Below are 19,024 nucleotides of genomic sequence, written 5' to 3'. Positions count from 1 at the left end.
GCAAGCAATGAGCAAACAGGCTATTTAACACAATTTAACAACTGCTTTCGGTGGCAAAGCCCTTGAATGAGCCTTTTGTAAAATAATCACATCACTCCAGTGTTAATGGGGATCTAATTTTTAGTATGAAAATTACTTGGAAAGCAATGTGATTTTCAGGTTTATGAAACAACCTTTATGCTTTCTCAGCCATTTCTGAAGACTGACTTCATTTATAAAGTCAGCTTCAAGTTCTTGTCATGAAGAATTCACTTGATGGAAATACATGTTTTTGTGAACTCTGCCATTTTGTTTATGACACTGTGCATTTGCTTGTGTAACTGAGGATATACAGAGTGGATGGATGTAATAAAAAGCCTTGACATTCCTTGTAGGCCAAGTGAGTGAATATGAGCTTCCAGAATTGTGGATCAGTTATGAGACAATACTAGTTTTTTTAGAGTGAGTTGCAAAGTCAGTAGGGAACAAGTAAATTGTTTCCAGAGGAACCTGTATAGGAAGATACTTACCCGTCCCTTCAGAAACAACCTGCCATTAAAGATTACTATTTCTAATGCTTGTGTTCTCGTTTATATAGGACATTAATGAGTGCCTTGAAATTAAATCTTGGAGGTGCTCCAGAAGGACCTGCTGGGACTGGCAAAACAGAAACAACAAAAGATCTAGCAAAAGCACTAGCTAAACAGGTACCAAAATACAAACTTCTTTTGTTTGCATTGTTGTTTGGATATGTAGATATTTCTTGAAATGCCACTCTTAAGCAAGTACTGCTTGTTCTGTACCTAGTCTTTATTCCCAGAAATAGTTGGTAAGAAGCACACGTTTAGGACTATGTGGCATCCTAGTGTTGTAATCCAAAATCAGGAGTAATAATCCCTTCCCATTTTAGATGCTCAAATTTTATAGAGGACTTTGTGTTAATACTGAGAGGTGTTCTCTGTGTGTTTTTGTTGTAGTGTGTGGTCTTTAATTGCTCCGATGGGCTCGATCACAAGGCAATGGGCAAGTTCTTTAAGGGACTGGCACAATCTGGTGCATGGTCCTGCTTTGATGAGTTCAACAGAATTGAGGTAATGTTTTAATTCAGACAAAGGATAAAGCTTTAATTTAAGACAGAAGAAGGTTTAGATTTAGACATGATGGCATTATTGCCAATTTTCTACTTTTGCGGTATAGCTTCTTTGTTTTGATAATCACTGACACAGAAATAGGTACTCAGCTGTCTGCTGCAGGAGCACAGGCCTACCTGTGCTGTGTCACAGAAGTCTCGTGTTCTGGATTATTTTAGGTGAAAAAATTATTCCTGGGCAGTTTCCTCTTTTGTATATGACACTTACTTGTTAGGAAAGCACCGTCCTTCTTGAGAAATGAAGCCACAGCTGTGGCTCTGCATTTATCTATGTTCAGCACAAGACAGACAGATCCCAGTGGAGGGATTCCTGTGATGATTAGCTGAGCGTCACTAATTGAATAACCTGGTTAACTTGCTGTGTAACCAGACACATCTCATCCCCTCCTTGGTCTTACTCTGATTTTTTGTTGCTTTTGTTCTTTTAATTTGGCCACTAATGACTTTGGATATGTTTTATTGTTATTTTGATGGAGTTAGGTTTAAATAAATATTAGTAAATGTGAAAATTCCATGAAGTTCTAATTTGTATGTTTTAGTGTCCCTAACACCTTCCTTTCTCCATTTGTCTGCTGTAACTTTTTTTTTTAAAATGAATTCAAGTGTTAGCATTCTAATTTTCCAGTATTCTGTTACCTTGATACTTTAAAGTATTGAGGATTGGTGCTAGGCAGCCTTACCCTTTCTTTACATTGACCCTTAATTTGGGGCATTGAGTCAATCAGTTTTTCTGAAGAGCCTAAATTCTTTATGTCGTCTGAGGTGAAAGGAAAGTGCTTTTGGAGGCCTCTAGAGGGAGTTCCTGTCTACCCAATTTAAACGTCTACATTCAGGCAGATGCTATTTCCCAATGGAAGCTTTTAGAAGCTTCTGTTGATCTGTCTACATGAGTTGAACAGGGAATGGTGGCACTAACTTCCAGGGGATTGCTTCAATAGACAGCTAATATTTAGGCTCAGTTATCAGACACAGAGTGATTTTCACCTGGAAATGAAAATACAGCCATCAAAATATATAAATAAAACCATTTTATATTGTCTTCAAGTTTCTTATGTTTTCCAATCTGTTCTGTCTGTATTAGGTTGAAGTATTATCTGTAGTTGCCCAGCAAATACTTAGCATACAGCAAGCTATTATTCGCAAACTCAAAACATTCATCTTTGAAGGGACAGAGATCTCTCTTAATCCTGCCTGTGCTGTGTTTATCACAATGAATCCTGGGTATGCTGGACGGGCAGAGCTGCCTGATAATCTGAAGGTAAATCTGAAATCCTGAGTTGTAGAAATTAAACAGAATTTGCAACTTTTGGTCTATTGTAAGAAAAGGAAGGCAGCAATCAAATAATACACCGATAACCCATGCAAGTGTATTCTGCTGGGCTTTTTGCTAAGATTTAATAGTGTTTAGGGTTATACAAAATGCACAGATAAAAAGTGTCAGTCTAACCATACTGATACCAGTTCACAGCTTTAACTGTGCTCTCTCTAAGTGTAAACTAAGTGTAAACTCTCCTGGTTTACAATAGCTTAGCTATCCAAATCCCAATTTAAATTTATTATGATTTTGAAAGTTGTTGAGACACTGCAGAGATACTGATTTTTTTCCTAGCTTTGCCACAATTTTTTGCATGACCTTTTACAAGACGTTACCCCCATCATGTGCTAGTTTGTCTATTATGAAAGTGAGGTGAATGACACCTCCCTTTTCCTCTATTAATAGTTCTTTAGGATTGTGACTCTCAATGCTTGTTCCTTAGCACAGACCTATTGAACTTACTGGATCACAGTTCCAGTAACAATTCTAACTCAATCTTATAGACTTCAGATGATTCCTAAAGTCATTAAAATGGAATACAGAGTATATCAGTTCATGAATTCATGGAGAGTTACTATTCTTACAAAACAAGAGCAACTTTACCATATTCCATAATCCAAGTTTATATCTTACTTTTTTTCTTATAGGCACTGTTCCGAGCAGTTGCCATGATGGTTCCAGATTATGCTTTGATTGGAGAAATTTCACTTTATTCAATGGGATTTTTGGACTCTCGAAGGTAAGCCATGCTGAATTTTCCCACAATTGTGTCTGATATACCTAATTCCTCTGTAAATCATATATATGTGAGGCATATAATTCTGGAAGACTGTTCATGTTCTATTTCTCCAGAAAGTAGTTTTTCATCAATTCTCGTTTACTACCTCATGTTGATGGATATGCATCTCTACACAGGATCATTTGGAAGACGTATCATAAGAGCAAACAGAATTTCAAAGTGGCACATACATTCTCTGGCATGGCATAAACTACAGTTTTGCTTCCCAGGTGTTTTGGGCCATCTTATCAATTGATATGTCTGATAATCACTGCAGTTACTTTCTCTATATAGTTACTTAAATTATTTTCCTTGCATGGTGAGATATTTTCATTCTACATATGATATTTTAACATCCACAGCCTTGCCCAGAAAATTGTTGCCACTTACCGTTTGTGCTCTGAGCAGCTGTCATCTCAGCATCACTATGATTATGGAATGCGTGCTGTTAAATCCGTCCTGACAGCAGCAGGAAACTTAAAACTGAAGTACCCAACTGAAAATGAAAGTGCATTGTTACTTCGGGCTTTGCTGGATGTTAACTTGGCCAAATTCTTGGCACAGGATGTGCCATTGTTTCAGGTAAGATATCAAGTTGATGTGTCTAAGTCTGAGATGATGAGGTCCATTTGACGAACCTACAGAAACAGGTCATTATCTTAATTTAGAACAGTTTGATCCAGGTGCTGCCATATTAACTGTAGAGTTATTTCATTCCACTGATGTGGTTGCGCTCTTTGATTCTATCAGTATTGTTTTGAAAAACAAACTTTCAGTGGTGGCTTTTTAAGTTATTCTATAAAATGTTTAATAAGATATCTTGCTAAAAGTCACCTTGGGCTGTTTTGTTCCTGGAAACCAGTCTTTGAAGTTTGCATTCTGGCTTTGTGCTGCAACAAAGATGTGGACAATTACGGTCAATTAGAAATTTGAAGTCAGAATGAAAACAATGCCATTTTGGTTTGCATGCTGCTTCCATAGAAGACTACACTAAGTTACAGAGCAATCAGTATTGAAGACCTAAAAGCTAGGGTATGAGCACACACAGAATCATTGCTCTGAAATTTCAGAACACATACCTTTCTATTTAACCACTGAAATTCTTTCAACCACTTTCACATCTTTTCCTGTAACACTTTTTGTGGAAAATTTGCAGATGGTTAAGCTTCCTTTTAAAATATTGGTGTGTGTATGAAAAGTTCAGGCACTCGTTTCTGTCTCATGCATACAGAATATGCATGAGAAAATCATGACTACAGTTTGCCTAGAAGTTAGTTTTGTCCAGCTAAGGACATTTCCTTCTACAATCTTGTTAACTGTATTAATATTGTTTTACTTGTAGATTTTCATGCTTTGGGAATTTTCCCTTTTTGTAATCTGTGTTTAAATACTGTTCTATTCTGTCTTTCCTTAACAGGGCATCATATCTGACCTGTTTCCTGGAGTGGTTCTTCCTACACCTGACTATGACCTGTTTGTCCAGGCACTAACTGAAAATATAGAAAAAATGGATCTTCAACCAATTCCGTGGTTCACTGGAAAAATTATTCAGGTTTATTTTTACGTACTTACCTCTGGGGAAGAAAATTGTGAGAGCAGAAACATCCTTCTGTCTGATACAAACTGTCTGTGTCATGAATTAATAGCTAATAGTTTCTGTGATCAATTAATAGAATATTAAAACCAGCATGTTTTCACTGAGTAAAAGTCATGGAGTTAAAGCCTACTTTGCTCATAGTGATTTTAGAATTTCTCCAGCCTGTGAAGGAGCTAACATGTGCAGCCACATCTTAAGTCTTATGGTTCAGGATAGAAAATTAAACTGGATCTCTTACTAGCTGAGGCAGTGTAGCCTAGTGAACAGAACTCTGAACTGGGAGTCAGGCTCTGTCCCCAGTTCTGCTCACAGTTTCCTTGAGAAGTCTTGAAAGGGGTCACATTTCTCACCCTTGCTTATGCTTTACTTCCAGCTCTGTGTTCCCACTGTCTCCCATTTACTAGTATTAGTAACCTTTTAAAGAATGCTTCTTTTTTTTTTTTTTCTTCTTGTAAGTAGTGTAGCATAGTGACAGTGTCATGGCAAGGGCAAAAATGTGTGGCCTGGGGTAGGATCATGAGGGACACCTCCAACAGCAGTTCAGATTTTATGGCTTATATTCAGACTTGGCTTATGCTGCTTTGCAAACCATGCCTTATTTTTCATTTAAATAGAGGTAATATTAACTATTTAGAAATTTAAGATAAACCAGAAAATATCAGCCTTAACCTGAGATTAAAAAAAAAACAAACCTTCTTAGGGCTTCTTACAGGTCTACTTGACGGTATTCTGTTTGAGGGCTTTGACTTGAGTTCTGGCAAGATCTATGGGATAACTGAAGAAGTTACCACCCTTGCAGTCCAAAGGACCAGTCATATAACAGATCCTCAGAGCTGTAGTTTCAGTACCTTTGGGTTAGCTTCACTAGTAGCTGTTGATTTCCGTTTAGGCTTTTACAGTGGTCTGTGATCTGCAGTGTCTGGTTAGTGCACTCACACCCTGTACAGTGATGCTGTTACAGCTGAGGGATGACATTTATCAAGGAGAAAGGGAGGATATCTGGGGGCAATGACTTATTAAATTATATCAGTGAGAACTGCCATAATAATATGACTGCCTTCTGATTTGGGTTAACGGTTCAGTCACGCTTAATAGAGTGCAGGTATTTGGTTAATATTTTGTCCTGTTGCACATGAGTGTAGGAGAGATACCTCTAGTTTGATAACTTGCTTTTGTGCTATGTTAAAGAATCAGTCTCTTGTCACTGATACAGATATATGAAATGATGCTGGTGCGCCATGGTTTTATGATTGTTGGAGATGCTTTGAGTGGGAAGACCTGTGCGTACAAGGTGCTAGCTGGAGCCCTTGGTGATTTGTGCACAGGTAACATTGTTCAGCCACAAGATTCTCATTAAATGAAGATAATTCTATGACTACTGTTTTTCCTATGCAGAGATATGCCCAGGTTGTTAACTGTCCTATACTCTGCTTTCTTGACTGGAAGGTTTCTACTCATTAAACTATTTTTGTCTGCATTTACTGGAGTAGTAAGACATACTAATATATTTATGCTTTTACAAATTTTCTTAAGCATTATATTTGTGCATAATACTCTAGAAGAAACTAACTCTGATATAGAGATTTTAAGTAGCCATCATAAACATATAAAACCTATTTTGCTCTGCTTTTTTTTCATGTGCTATTGCAACATAGGACTTTGTACTTTCCTTGTACAAGTAACAGAAGTTCTTATTTACTGCTACCTAGCTGCCCAATGTCTGGGTTTTTTTTTTGCCTTGGGCAGCTGAAGTAGGATCCTCAGGAATCTCATTGTTTTGTATTTCAGTTGTTGAATGAAACTAACCTATCAAATTCTCAAGCTCATCTATTTGTTTTTTACACAGAAAAATCCATGGCTGAATTTGCTGTTGAATACAAAGTTATTAATCCCAAAGCAATTACTATGGGACAGTTGTATGGAAGTTTTGATCCTGTAAGCCATGAGTGGACAGATGGAGTTCTTGCAAATGCCTTCAGGGAACAAGCATCTTCTACCACAGATGATCGGAAGTGGATTATTTTTGATGGCCCAGTGGATGCAGTTTGGATAGAGAACATGAACACTGTGCTGGATGATAATAAAAAGGTAGCCTAATTTTTGACAGTTACCTTGTCCTTGAATAAGCATACTTTATTTTAGTAGTAGCAATATTGTTACCACGGTAGTCAAAGGAGGTGTGAGACTTAGGAAAAGCTGGTGTGCTTAAAAGCATTGCTTTTTCCACCAATTATATGAGTTGGTTTAGTATATGATATTGTTACTTCTCCCTAGAAGCCTTGTCTTGCTCCTACTGCATTTAAAGGAGGTTGCTCGCTGAGGCTTTTTTATTGACCCTTTTAGGAAACTGAAATACATAAACTCAGTTCTGTAACTGAAAACTGAACTTGCTTAAATTACTGAATCAATCAACTGAAAAAAAACGCTGCAGGTCATAACTGCTTTTGCTTGAAGAGTTATTTAAAGATAGAGGAGCATTGTTCTCTGTGTCATTGCAAGTCATTACAGTAACATGTGGAAAAGTTGAGATGAGGTCAGGAAATATGTGTTATGAGCACACGAATGAGTGAATGAGGAGTGACACTAAGTAGACTGTTCAGTGATTTTATGACAGGCATTGCTTTGATCAGCACTGACATGACTAGATCATGTTTACATGATGTTTTTCTTCTAGCTATGCTTAATGAGTGGTGAAATAATTCAGATGAATTCAAAAATGAGTTTAATCTTTGAGGCAGCAGACTTAGAGGAGGCATCTCCAGCAACTGTCAGCAGGTAATGTGAGAGCATTCAAACTTGAACTATCCCACCTTGCACATCTGTTTCTGTACCATAGTTGTTTGTTTTTGCCAGGTGTGGTATGATCTATATGGACCCACAACAGTTAGGTTGGAAGCCACTGAAAGATTCCTACATGAAAACACTGCCTCCAAATCTGCAGGAAGAACACCGAGAGCTGGTGCGAGACTTGACTTTTTTTACATCAGTCTAATTTAGAAGATTAACTTTAAGGTGATCACAATTTGAAGGCAGGCATGCAAAATCAGACTTTTTGAAGTACTTTCATGATTTAGAGGGTCCCAGATCTAGAGGCTGTTGTACATTAGTTTATAGTGATGGATGTTAGATGTTGTTGCAAGGAAAGTGCATGAGAGCTGGAGATGCCATGAGTACTAGAAATGGAATGTGGGAAATACTCAAGACTTAAAATGTTTTGAACTCATCCTTCTTCTGTCTAGGACATCTAGAGTTTAGCTTGAGAAATGCTCCATGGCAGAAGCAACTTGCGTTCACTATCAGATAATGGTGGTGTGACTTAAGGGATCACTTAAGTACTGCCTCACACAGGTCCTTTCCTGATCTTCCCTCTACCAATTTGGAGAATTTCTGATGCCTTATGTTTTATTGAGAGAGAATTGGGGGACAGTGAGAAATACAGCAACTCCTGCATTGTTTTAAAGCCATTTCCTTTTCCCTTGGCAGGTCAATGACATGTTTATGTGGCTAGTCCAGCCTTGTTTAGAGTTTATTCACCTTCATTGCAAAGCCATTGTACAAACATCCCCTATCCATCTGAGTTATAGCTTGATGAAACTCTTCACTTGTCTGCTTGGTAAGTACACTAAGCCTTACTCTTTTTATTTAATTTTTCCTTTTTTTCCCTGCTGTGTCTCATAACACGATGCATGTTATCACATGCAAGGAAATACCAAAGGAATTCCTTTACTGTTGAGATCATACGACACAAGTCCTTTCTCACTGACCAGTATTAATGTGCTTTGGCTAGCATACAGACCTTTCACATTTTGGACACTGTTGTCATTACAAAACTCAACACGACCTTGTGAGTGTATTTCATATTTCTGCTTGATGTTTGCTACCATTGGAAGAAAAGAATTAGGATCCTTTGTAAATATTTTTTCTTCTCATTTAGTTTTATTTGTAAACAGTATTTTACACAGACAAGATCCTCACTCTGTAGATTGGCTTTGTTCCACTGAAGACAATGCTCTAAATTTGTCTCAGAATACTTTTTGCAAAAATGCATTTGGAATTGGGATTTATGGTTATTACTGGCATTTAACTAAAGTGCAAAATATGTGTGTGTTTTAGATGAAGTAAAACAATCCAAGGAAGAGGAGGAAGAAAGCATGTCTAGTCAGCATATCATGTTGTGGCTGCAGGGGATTTTCCTTTTTGCTTTGGTTTGGACAATTGGTGGGATCATCGATGCAGACAGCAGAAAGAAATTTGATTTGTTTTACCGCAACTTGTTAATGGGAATGAATGATGAAAACCCACGCCCTAAAAGTGTGAAGCTTACTGGAAACAATATCTTCCCAGAAAAAGGTGCTTCATCATAACTGTACTTGCCTGGCCTTTTATAAAGCAGTAAGAAAACTCAGCACTATAGGGGAGAACAGAGTGCCTGGCAGATGTTAAGTCTGTGGCAGAGCCACCATCTGCCAAGCCTTGGGCTGCACAGTTGGATGCTCTTTCCTGCCTCTTTTAACCAGGAGCAGCATATGCCTCATGTTGTACTCAAACAATGTAGCTGAATCTGACCTGAAATAATTTTGTGATGGTAATGGCAGTGGGGGTGGGAGGGGGATCTTATGTATTGGAAAGCCTTCATTATCTCACAGTGTTGGACATCTCACACTAAAATGATTGAAGTTTATTTTAATTCTTTAATCACACTGTTTTTCTGTGTTGTATTTTTCAATTAACAGGGACTGTTTATGACTTCTATTTTTACAAGCATGGCAGAGGACAATGGAACATGTGGACGGAGTACATCACAAAGGAAGAGCAAGTTCTCTCTCCAGGGGCTAAGGTTCACATTGATATCTTTCATTTTAGAAAATAATTATTTGACTACATGATTTAGAGGTATAAATTGACTGACTTAGCTAGCAGCTTTTATTATATCAGGCTGTTCAATGTTTGATTGGCAACATTTGATTAATCTCTGCAGGTTCCTTTTCATGTTTATTTCTTAATTCTGGTACCATCAATACTGAAAGTTTAGCACTGCAGGTGAGCATGGAGCCCTGAGGTTAGCTGGTGGTTAAAATTTTTGGTTCTGCTTTTGTCTTTGTAATAGCATCTGATGTTGGGGAAAATATGGTAGAAAAAAGACAAAGTCTAAGTTTTCATTCCTTCATTTTTGTTTTCTGTGGTCAGAGAAAGCGAGAGACTTACTACTTCTTTGGGATATGGTGAACAGTACTGAGGGTCATGGATCCCCTCCATGGTTACTCACATAGCACAACAGACATCTGCAAAAGTACCTGTTCTCAAATGAAATGTCAAGATAACTTAGGTGGTGTTTGTTCAGCTTTTCATTCCATTGTAGTTGCAACGGTCTTGTCTATTAAGTACATGAGAAATGTAAGATTATATTTCATTCTGCTGTCTAAAATCTTTTCTTGATATCTAGTGCACAGCTGCTAATGATAAGTGGAAGACAAGGAAGAAAAAAAATCCATAGCACTGTTCCTTTCTTTTTGCACAGGAGGGAACATAATTAAGTCATACTTAACCGGGCAGTTCTCCTTCTGGGTTTTATATAGCCTCTCTGAATCATAATACAGATAATACTAGTTGTGCTATTTACTGTATAAACACTGAACAAGAATTGGGGTCATACTATCTACTGAACCATATTACAGCCTAAGTTTTCAGAGAAGAGAGTTTTTAAAAAATGCATTTGCACTACAGGCTTCCTGCAGTTGCTTGCAAATATTCATGTTGATTAAGGTATTGGATGTTTGATTTTCATGTGCTGTTTTACTATTCTGTGTATAGGTATCCGAGCTGATCATTCCAACAATGGAAACTGCCAGACAAACGTTTTTTCTTAAAACATATGTGGAGCATAATGTCCCTTTGCTATTTGTGGGTCCCACTGGCACTGGAAAATCAGCTATAACAAACAATTTCCTATTACAACTTCCAAGGGAAAAATACATCCCAAACTTCATCAACTTCTCTGCAAGAACCTCTGCTAACCAAACTCAGGATATTATTATGTCCAAGTTGGACAGAAGAAGAAAAGGATTATTTGGACCTCCTTCGGGGAAAAAAGCTATAATATTTGTGGGTAAGATAATTTTTTCAGGGTTTTTATATCATTTTAATTCTGGCTTTAGGCAAAGGAAGTGATTCACTGAGACCAGTAATTTTGGATTGCTTCAGTGCTCTTTGGCTTTTTTCAGGTACCCAGACAAGGATTAGCACTGCCCCCTGCTGAAAGGTTTCTAACTGTTTAAGTGGTAGTTGTCTTCAGAATAGTTCACCGTGTCGCAGTGTGACGTGAAATAAAATAAAATCATCAACCACACATCATCTCTAACTATGCCTGCGAAGTATAATGTCATTTGATTCTGGTTAGTTTAATGGGAAGCAAGAATAACAAGACATAACCTTTTTCTACTTCTAGTTCAGTTATTTTTTCTTCTTATCTTTGAGAGAAAACTATAATTTCTAAATGCTGAGGGTTTTTTATTCAATGTCTGTGTTTTCCATAGATGACCTAAACATGCCTGCAAAGGAAGTGTACGGAGCCCAGCCACCTATTGAGCTTCTCAGACAATGGATTGATCATGGTCACTGGTATGACAAGAAAGATACATCCAAGATTAATATCATAGATGTACTGCTTGTTTCAGCTATGGGTCCACCTGGGGGAGGCAGGAATGATATTACAGGTAGGCAATATAATACTATGGCGAGTAGTTATCTAATTGACTGAAGGTGAGAGGCAAATTCAGTTTTGTGAAGACAAATTCTACCAAATTCTACATTTATCCTTTACTTGTAAACCTACAGATACATTTACTGACTGGGTTATTTCAAACAGAAGTCTGTATGCTTAAGGTCAAATCTGTAACTTTTCCAGTGGGAGTTTAATCAATATTAGAAAAAATGTTTTTAATGTTGATTAAACTATGAATGATGAAAATAATTCTAAAATTAGAGATATTTTCCGTTTTCTATTCTCTGGAAAAAGGAAGGAATACATCTTCTTATCAAGTCTTTCTGGCAGTTCTCTTCTGAAATTGTATTTCCTGCTGCTAAGATAGGCTGCCTGCATTTACTTACAAGCATGTTGCCTGCAAGTCCATGATTCCTGTTATACCACCATAAGGGAGGTTATATTTTCTAATGAAAAAGTTATGTTAGTAAAAGCCATAATGTAGCTACAGCTACACCGTTATAAGGCAATTTATGCTACTTTGCTTCAAATAAACTAATACAGACATAACTGTATGTGCTCTGAGGAGGCTTTATTAAAAAATCTATTCTGATACAGCTAAATTTCTGAAATTTACTACTGTATAGACCAGATTTTTTCAGGTGAAAGCTTATAACAAGATACTTTCTTTTGTAAAGTTTTACTGTGTCATATCATAATCAACAGGGCTAATGTGAGGTGAAATTTAAATTTGGGTAATCGTGCTCTTGTAATGGAGATTCATGTTTTCATAGTATTCTAAGTAAAATATTGATATAAACCAGTTTATATTTCTTTTACATCACTGCTGTGGCAGAAACTTGCCAGAAACAAAATCATGGAGCTGGAGCCAGATTCAAATGTTGTTTTTCGAGTGACAGTCAATCCTAGAATATGCTACTAGAATATGCTAGCTGAAAGGTGGAAAAATATTTGGACACTCCTAAATAGTTCTGCATCTTTTCATGTGTATTACAGGACGCTTCACCCGGCACTTAAATATTGTATCAATCCGTTCTTTTGATGATGACATATTAACCACAATTTTTACTGCAATTGCTGATTGGCACTTCAGTAAAGGCTTTGAGCCTGTGTTTCTAAGGTAATGTGATATTATTTCCTGTAACACCTTTGTCATCTTTTCTCCTGTGATTTATCTGCAGAAGTTAAAATTGTATCTCTTTTTCCTTCTTAAGGCTGGGTAAGATAATGGTTCAAGCAACAATGGTGATTTATAAAATGGCAGTTGATAATTTTCTCCCAACTCCTTCAAAATCCCACTATGTCTTTAATCTACGGGATTTTTCCAGGGTTATTAAAGGAGTGCTGCTCTGTCCACACACTCATTTGCAAGTAAGTTGTAGTTTAATTATGTTGCTGTAAGAAAGAGCAATGGAAAAATTAAGTTGTTTTTATAATATCAGTAAGTAAACATCTCAAAATAAATGAACTGTGATTTCAATAGATTTATAAGGTTTAAAATCAGAATAGTCCCTGAATACTTTGCTATATGTTTTCTGTCTGACTCTGAAGGAGACAGCTCTCATTTTTGTTAATATTATTTGCATGTATTACAGCTGGGCCCAGAGGCCCAAGGCCCACCTGTTAATGACTGTACAAGTCTGACAGTCCCTTCTCTTGAATTGCAAACTAAATATACAAAAGAAACAAATGTAGGGAAATAAACTTGATATCTCTCTTTTACAAACAGCAAGCTCATCAGTGAACAAGAGTAATTTAGCCTTGAGTTTGCCTGTTGTCACAGACTACAAATGAATACTGATAGGTGTATATGATTTTCATCCTACTTTTTAAATCCATTTTCAGTAAAATGTCACATTAAAGGAGTATTAAAAGTTTTATTTCTGTTGGGGGAATGTTTTTGGTGCAGAAACAGAACAAAACAGCTACAAGCTATTCAGGGGCAGCCTTAGCCAGCAACAGTTTTGGGCAGGGCTTGGCTTAGAACCCATGAACCATATCTTTGAAAGATTTATTCTTTTCTTTATGTTGGAAGGGTGGGGAGATTTGATACAGTAGAGAAAAATGCTTTGACATATGAGTCCAAGTTTGTATTGGCAGGAAGGACAAGATGCTAACTAGGTGAGGAAGCCAGTTAAGTTAGCAGATGCTGAGCCATGTGGAGAATGGCTTGGAATTGAAAGATTCCCACTGAGTTTAGTACAAGATATAGCAGAGTCCAGATGGACATTTCTAGCCTCTTGTTTTTAAACAAATCCTGCCTGAGCTATACTTACTCATTTTCTTGTATTTACATTTTCAGGATGGAGATAAACTGATCAGACTTTGGATTCATGAGGTCTACCGAGTTTTCTATGATCGCTTAGTTGAGGAGGAGGACAGGAAGGTATTCTTTCAGATGGTACAAGAGACAACATCAAATATCTTCAAACAGAGCTTTAATAAGGTATTTTCGGGTAATGTGCTGGGACCAAGAATGAGACTGATGTGTTTTCAGAAATACTTGGACATTGAGATTACATTAGTATTAGACAGATTTTGAATAACTTTGATCAGTGCATTTAAAAAGTATGGATGGTCTTCTATTCAGTATTGAGTATTAGACGTCTTCTTAGTCAAGTTAATACAAATTACTTCACATTAGAATGATTCATAACTCCAAAAGGATTCTGTGTTGGTATAGAGGACTATCTGGAATAAAAGTCTTACCCAATATTTATCTGGTCTTTTGCTCAAGTTAATATCTGGATGAGCCAATGGAAGTAGTGGGTACTTTCCTGATAAGTCTTTTGGGAATTTGTCCTATATTTGAAAGCAAAATGTCTCTGTGAAGTACGCATATGTGGAAACTTGCATGTCAACCTACAGCATATTCCCCATTTAGGTGTTTTTTTGTGTTTTTTTTTTTTTTCCGACTGAAGTAATAACTGGAATAGCTAGAAAACAGCTTCCCACAGTGTTATTACTATGTAGATAAGAATGATTATGACGTTAAGGAAAATAATTCTCTAATAGTTTGTATTATCTGTTGATTCTTTTCTCTAGGTACTGAGTCATATCTCACCTACTGGAGAAATCTCTGATGATAATATTCGCAGCTTGTTCTTTGGAGACTATTTGAAGCCAGGCAGTAATGTAAAAGTTTATGATGAAATCACGGATTTAAAGCAACTGACAACTGTGATGGAATACTACCTTGAGGAATACAACAATATCAGCAAAGCACCAATGTCCTTAGTCATGTTCAAGTTTGCTATTGAGCATATCTCAAGGATATGCAGGGTATTGAAACAGGATAATGGACATCTGTTGTTGGTGGGGATTGGCGGGAGTGGTCGACAAAGTGCTACCAAGCTAGCAACCTACATAAATACCTTTGAACTCTTTCAAATTGAAATTACAAAGTCCTATGGAATCAGTGAATGGAAAGAAGATGTTAAAAAAGTCATGCTGAAAGCAGGTGTTGGTAACAAGAATGTGTCCTTTTTGTTCTGTGATAATCAAATAAAGGATGAAGCATTTGTAGAAGATATCAACATGCTTTTAAATACTGCTGATGTGCCTAATATCTTCACAACAGATGAGAAAGCTGAAATTATTGAGAAAATGCAAAGTTCAGCAGGGATGGAGCACAGGAAAGTTGAAGCCACTCCCCTTGCTATGTACAATTTCTTTACTGAAAGGGTGAAGAAAAATTTGCACATTGTCTTAGGTCTGTATACAATGTGTTATTTCTTCGAATGTTTTCTTAGGCTTATTTTTTTCTGCTTCCTAACTGCAAATAAACTTAGGTAACAATCGTGATTTTTTTTTTTTTCCTAGCCATGAGTCCTATTGGAGATGCATTTCGGAATCGATTACGGATGTTTCCTTCATTGATAAACTGCTGCACCATTGATTGGTTCCAAACCTGGCCTACAGATGCTTTGGAAATGGTTGCTAACAAGTTTTTAGAGGATGTTGAACTCGAAGATGACATTAGAAAAGAGTATGAGTTTGTCTGTTGAGAAACATATGAAGCAAATGTTTGTTTCCCTCTCCCTCGCACCCCCAACATACTTGATCAGGAAACTGTCCTTGTAAATGGACAAAGCTAAGCCAACTGTAGGATTTCAGTGCAAGAAAATCAGGCCACTCTTTGAAAGGAGTCTAAAATAATTGTTATAATGGGGAAAAACAAATTATGCCTTCACTAACACTAATATAATTTCATAAGCTTAGAGTAATTTCCTCATAATTAACAAAGACAGATTCTATTTTCATAGTAATATGGAAAAATTTTCTCTAGGGTTGTGTCAATGTGCAAATATTTCCAAGAAAGTGTGAGAGAGCTCTCCATCAGCTATTTTACTACACTGCGAAGACACAACTATGTGACACCAACTTCATACCTAGAATTGATTCTTACCTTTAAGACACTGCTGAATAGCAAAAGGCAAGAAGTTGACAGGATGAGAACTCGTTATCTTATGGGACTTCAAAAACTTGACTTTGCATCTTCACAAGTAAGTTCCAGATGAGAACACTGAATATGTGCCATATGCACACTTTAGTGTGGGGTTTGTATAAACTGATTAAAACGTATAAAAATAAACCTTATTAAATTCCCTCTTCACTATATTTATGATGCTATTGTTAATTGTCTATAGAAAGCCAGCAAGAGAAGTTAGATTACTGCTTAACCATTTTAGGAAATTGTGGTATGCAAATTCGGATTACAGCACTTAATAGAAAGCTAAATGAAATTGATGGTACTCATTAAATGTTGAAGGAAAAAACCTTACAAATTTAATTATTTTCTCAAAACCTTATATGGAGAATCCCTGCCTCAGTAGTACTGCATCTTAGTCCATATTACCCTTTCCAAAATACGGGAGAAGTTGAAGAATGTTGTAGGACAATAATAAACATTAATTCCTGAGTAGATCCCCAGTAGGACATTGATCAGGTTCCAGGTAAATAACCCCCTTTTTCAACCCATGTCATCCAGGGATTGATCCTTCCAAGATGCAAAGTAAAGGGTCTTCCAGATACTTGCTGGATGAAGAACATCATACAGTTTGCAGCTATTGCTGTCACTAATTCTGTGTTTTCTTCCAAATTTGTTTTGGATTTTGTTTTCCACCAGTGCAATAAAGGATTATTTGGGTTTCCATAAACTGAAGCTGACTGTCAGGAAAAAAAATAAAATTAATCAATTTATTTCTCATTATTGAAATTAAGTGGATCATAAAAAAGCAAGAGTATTCAACGGATTAAAAAAAAAATCCTTCAAAAAAATCTAGTCAGTTGAATAAAACAGCTCTTAGTAAAAATAGGATAGAAAACTATTTTAATATTTATTTAGATCGTGTCCCTTTTTAGATTGTATTAATATAGTGTCTTCTGATCTTTCTTCCTAATACATCAAGATGTGAAAAGCATGCAATGTTTACACAAATTTCTTGATTTCCTGTTATGTTCATCAGGTTGCAGAGATGCAGAAAGAACTGACTGCCCTTCAGCCTGAACTGATTCGAACTTCTGCAGAAACAGAGAAAATGATGATCCAAATTGAAAAGGAAACAGCTGAAGTAGATGCCAAGAAGGAACTAGTGTCAGCAGATGAAAAAGAGGCTAATGAAGCAGCGGCTGTTGCTAAAGCTATTAAGGTAGTGTACAAGGGCTTGATCCTGGAGCATGATGAGTTCCAAGTCTTTCCAAGTAAATGGGAGCTATGATTATGTGTTAATGGGATGATCCAAGCTCTTAAAGTAAAACAGTTGCAAGGGATGATGAAGGAGATGTTCCTAATATAAACAAGGTAAATTTTGGCTGTTTGGATTATGACTGTATCTCACAGTACTGCATAGCTTCCCTTTCTAGTTCACATCCCCAAAACTGTATAGCTCTTACTTCTGTAATAAAATATTTTCTTTCTCAACAGATTGAGTAATGAGATTATACTGTTTCCAGGCCCAAAGACAGTTTGTTTAGAGTTAGCTGAGGTAATTTGGCAGAGCGCTGCATAGAGCCCTATTAGGCATAACCTAAGAGATATTGCCATAGCCAGATGTCTGTAACACAAAATTTCCCGTGGGAAGCAGCAGGATTCCTCAATATTTTTTTGTAACTAGTTGGAAATGTCAGTGATAAATAAGGTAGATAATTACTGGGCTCTGGGTACATGAAGAAGAATTTAAGTTACATGGTATGTATTTTTACCCGATCAGCACTGTAAGATTTAACTAAGAACAACTGTACCTAACCTGTATTTTAATTCTCCTTGTCAGACTAGAGAGACTTTGATCTTGAAAGCTTGTCTGGCTTTTTCAGCTATCAGTTCAGCTTATGGAAGTTACTAATTTCTCTACAAACCTTCCTTCTTTAAACTGTGCAGACAAATTGGGAAAGTAGTTTTCTCTCCAAGAAACAGTGTTGTGAAGAGTCTTTTTATTAGGTACTTATAAGCAGAGAAGGTTCTCTGGAAGGTGCTCGAGTGTGGTAATCAGGTTGCAGACTTTGTAATGTATGAAGGTTTACAGGCTTCTGCCCAATGTCTTAACAGGACGAATGTGAAGGAGACCTTGCAGAGGCCATGCCAGCTTTGGAAGCAGCACTTGCAGCTCTTGATACCCTGAATCCTTCAGACATCTCTCTTGTGAAATCCATGCAGAATCCACCTGGTCCTGTTAAGCTTGTCATGGAGAGTATCTGTGTCATGAAGGGAACTAAACCAGAGAGAAAGCCTGACCCAAGTGGCAGTGGTAATGATACAGTATTTGTTATCCCTGCCCTAGGAATGCTTGGGGTACTGCTGTGTTGTACTAGTGAAGTGCTTCTGGTGTGAACGCAGCCGTGTGCACTAAAAGTGCATTTTGCTAGCAATAATTATAACTACCCCGAATAGCTAAGAGCTGCTTTTGCCATTGTAGCATACTGCACTTGCTTGACACTCTTGTAGAAGCTTTGTTAACATGATACCAGTCACCAGCACAAAGTCATCTCTTCAATTTGCTTTGAACCAATCTTGACAGTTGCATTGCCATGAGGAACACTGGGAGCTGGAGATGTGCTGTGCACCATTCATCTGTATTTTCCTTTCTAATCCCTGCTACCAAACTCTATCTGGGAGACAGAATTTTAGCTATACCCTTGCCATAGGTGATTACTTTAACAAGCTCTTTCAGTGTGGGCTAAGTTATTGTGGGATTGCACAGGATTTGTGAGGTAGGAAAGAGACCTTTTTCTTTCACTTTTCCCACAGTTCAACCTTTCATAATTGAAAATAAGAATTCTATAGATGTCTTTCATCCAAACTGTCTTATCTAGATTAGGAAGGAATACTTCCACGTAGTTACTGGTTTATCTAATAAACTATGCTAAGAAAGACTGTATATTCATTCAAGTTAGTGATGCTAAGTTCCTAACTTAATTTCTTTAGGTAATGACTGTTGCAAGCTAGTTAACAGTGGTTGCATAGTAAAATTATGTTGCAAAATCAT

At 37.0% G+C, this 19,024-nt stretch overlaps 1 protein-coding gene across 1 annotated transcript in view; it reads left to right on the top strand.

The window, feature by feature from the left end:
• Positions 1 to 19,024, top strand: part of DNAH3 (dynein axonemal heavy chain 3) — a 61,375-nt gene that overhangs the window by 30,495 nt on the left and 11,856 nt on the right. The window contains exons 29-51 of the mRNA XM_026858636.1: positions 578 to 686; positions 957 to 1,070; positions 2,211 to 2,387; positions 3,092 to 3,183; positions 3,585 to 3,804; positions 4,640 to 4,774; positions 6,033 to 6,144; positions 6,666 to 6,907; positions 7,494 to 7,594; positions 7,673 to 7,778; positions 8,303 to 8,432; positions 8,933 to 9,169; positions 9,553 to 9,656; positions 10,631 to 10,925; positions 11,353 to 11,532; positions 12,537 to 12,660; positions 12,755 to 12,911; positions 13,843 to 13,986; positions 14,586 to 15,252; positions 15,363 to 15,528; positions 15,829 to 16,045; positions 17,009 to 17,191; positions 18,088 to 18,286. Coding sequence (XP_026714437.1) covers positions 578 to 686; positions 957 to 1,070; positions 2,211 to 2,387; positions 3,092 to 3,183; positions 3,585 to 3,804; positions 4,640 to 4,774; positions 6,033 to 6,144; positions 6,666 to 6,907; positions 7,494 to 7,594; positions 7,673 to 7,778; positions 8,303 to 8,432; positions 8,933 to 9,169; positions 9,553 to 9,656; positions 10,631 to 10,925; positions 11,353 to 11,532; positions 12,537 to 12,660; positions 12,755 to 12,911; positions 13,843 to 13,986; positions 14,586 to 15,252; positions 15,363 to 15,528; positions 15,829 to 16,045; positions 17,009 to 17,191; positions 18,088 to 18,286 — 4,211 coding nt within the window. The remainder of the gene's footprint in view (positions 1 to 577; positions 687 to 956; positions 1,071 to 2,210; positions 2,388 to 3,091; positions 3,184 to 3,584; positions 3,805 to 4,639; positions 4,775 to 6,032; positions 6,145 to 6,665; positions 6,908 to 7,493; positions 7,595 to 7,672; positions 7,779 to 8,302; positions 8,433 to 8,932; positions 9,170 to 9,552; positions 9,657 to 10,630; positions 10,926 to 11,352; positions 11,533 to 12,536; positions 12,661 to 12,754; positions 12,912 to 13,842; positions 13,987 to 14,585; positions 15,253 to 15,362; positions 15,529 to 15,828; positions 16,046 to 17,008; positions 17,192 to 18,087; positions 18,287 to 19,024) is intronic.

This window comes from Athene cunicularia (assembly GCF_003259725.1).
Source record: "Athene cunicularia isolate RWA chromosome 14 unlocalized genomic scaffold, athCun1 chr14_part1, whole genome shotgun sequence".
NCBI lineage: Eukaryota > Metazoa > Chordata > Aves > Strigiformes > Strigidae > Athene > Athene cunicularia.
The sequence above is the reverse complement of the archived record's forward strand: the minus strand, read 5'-3'. Positions and strand labels throughout refer to the sequence as shown.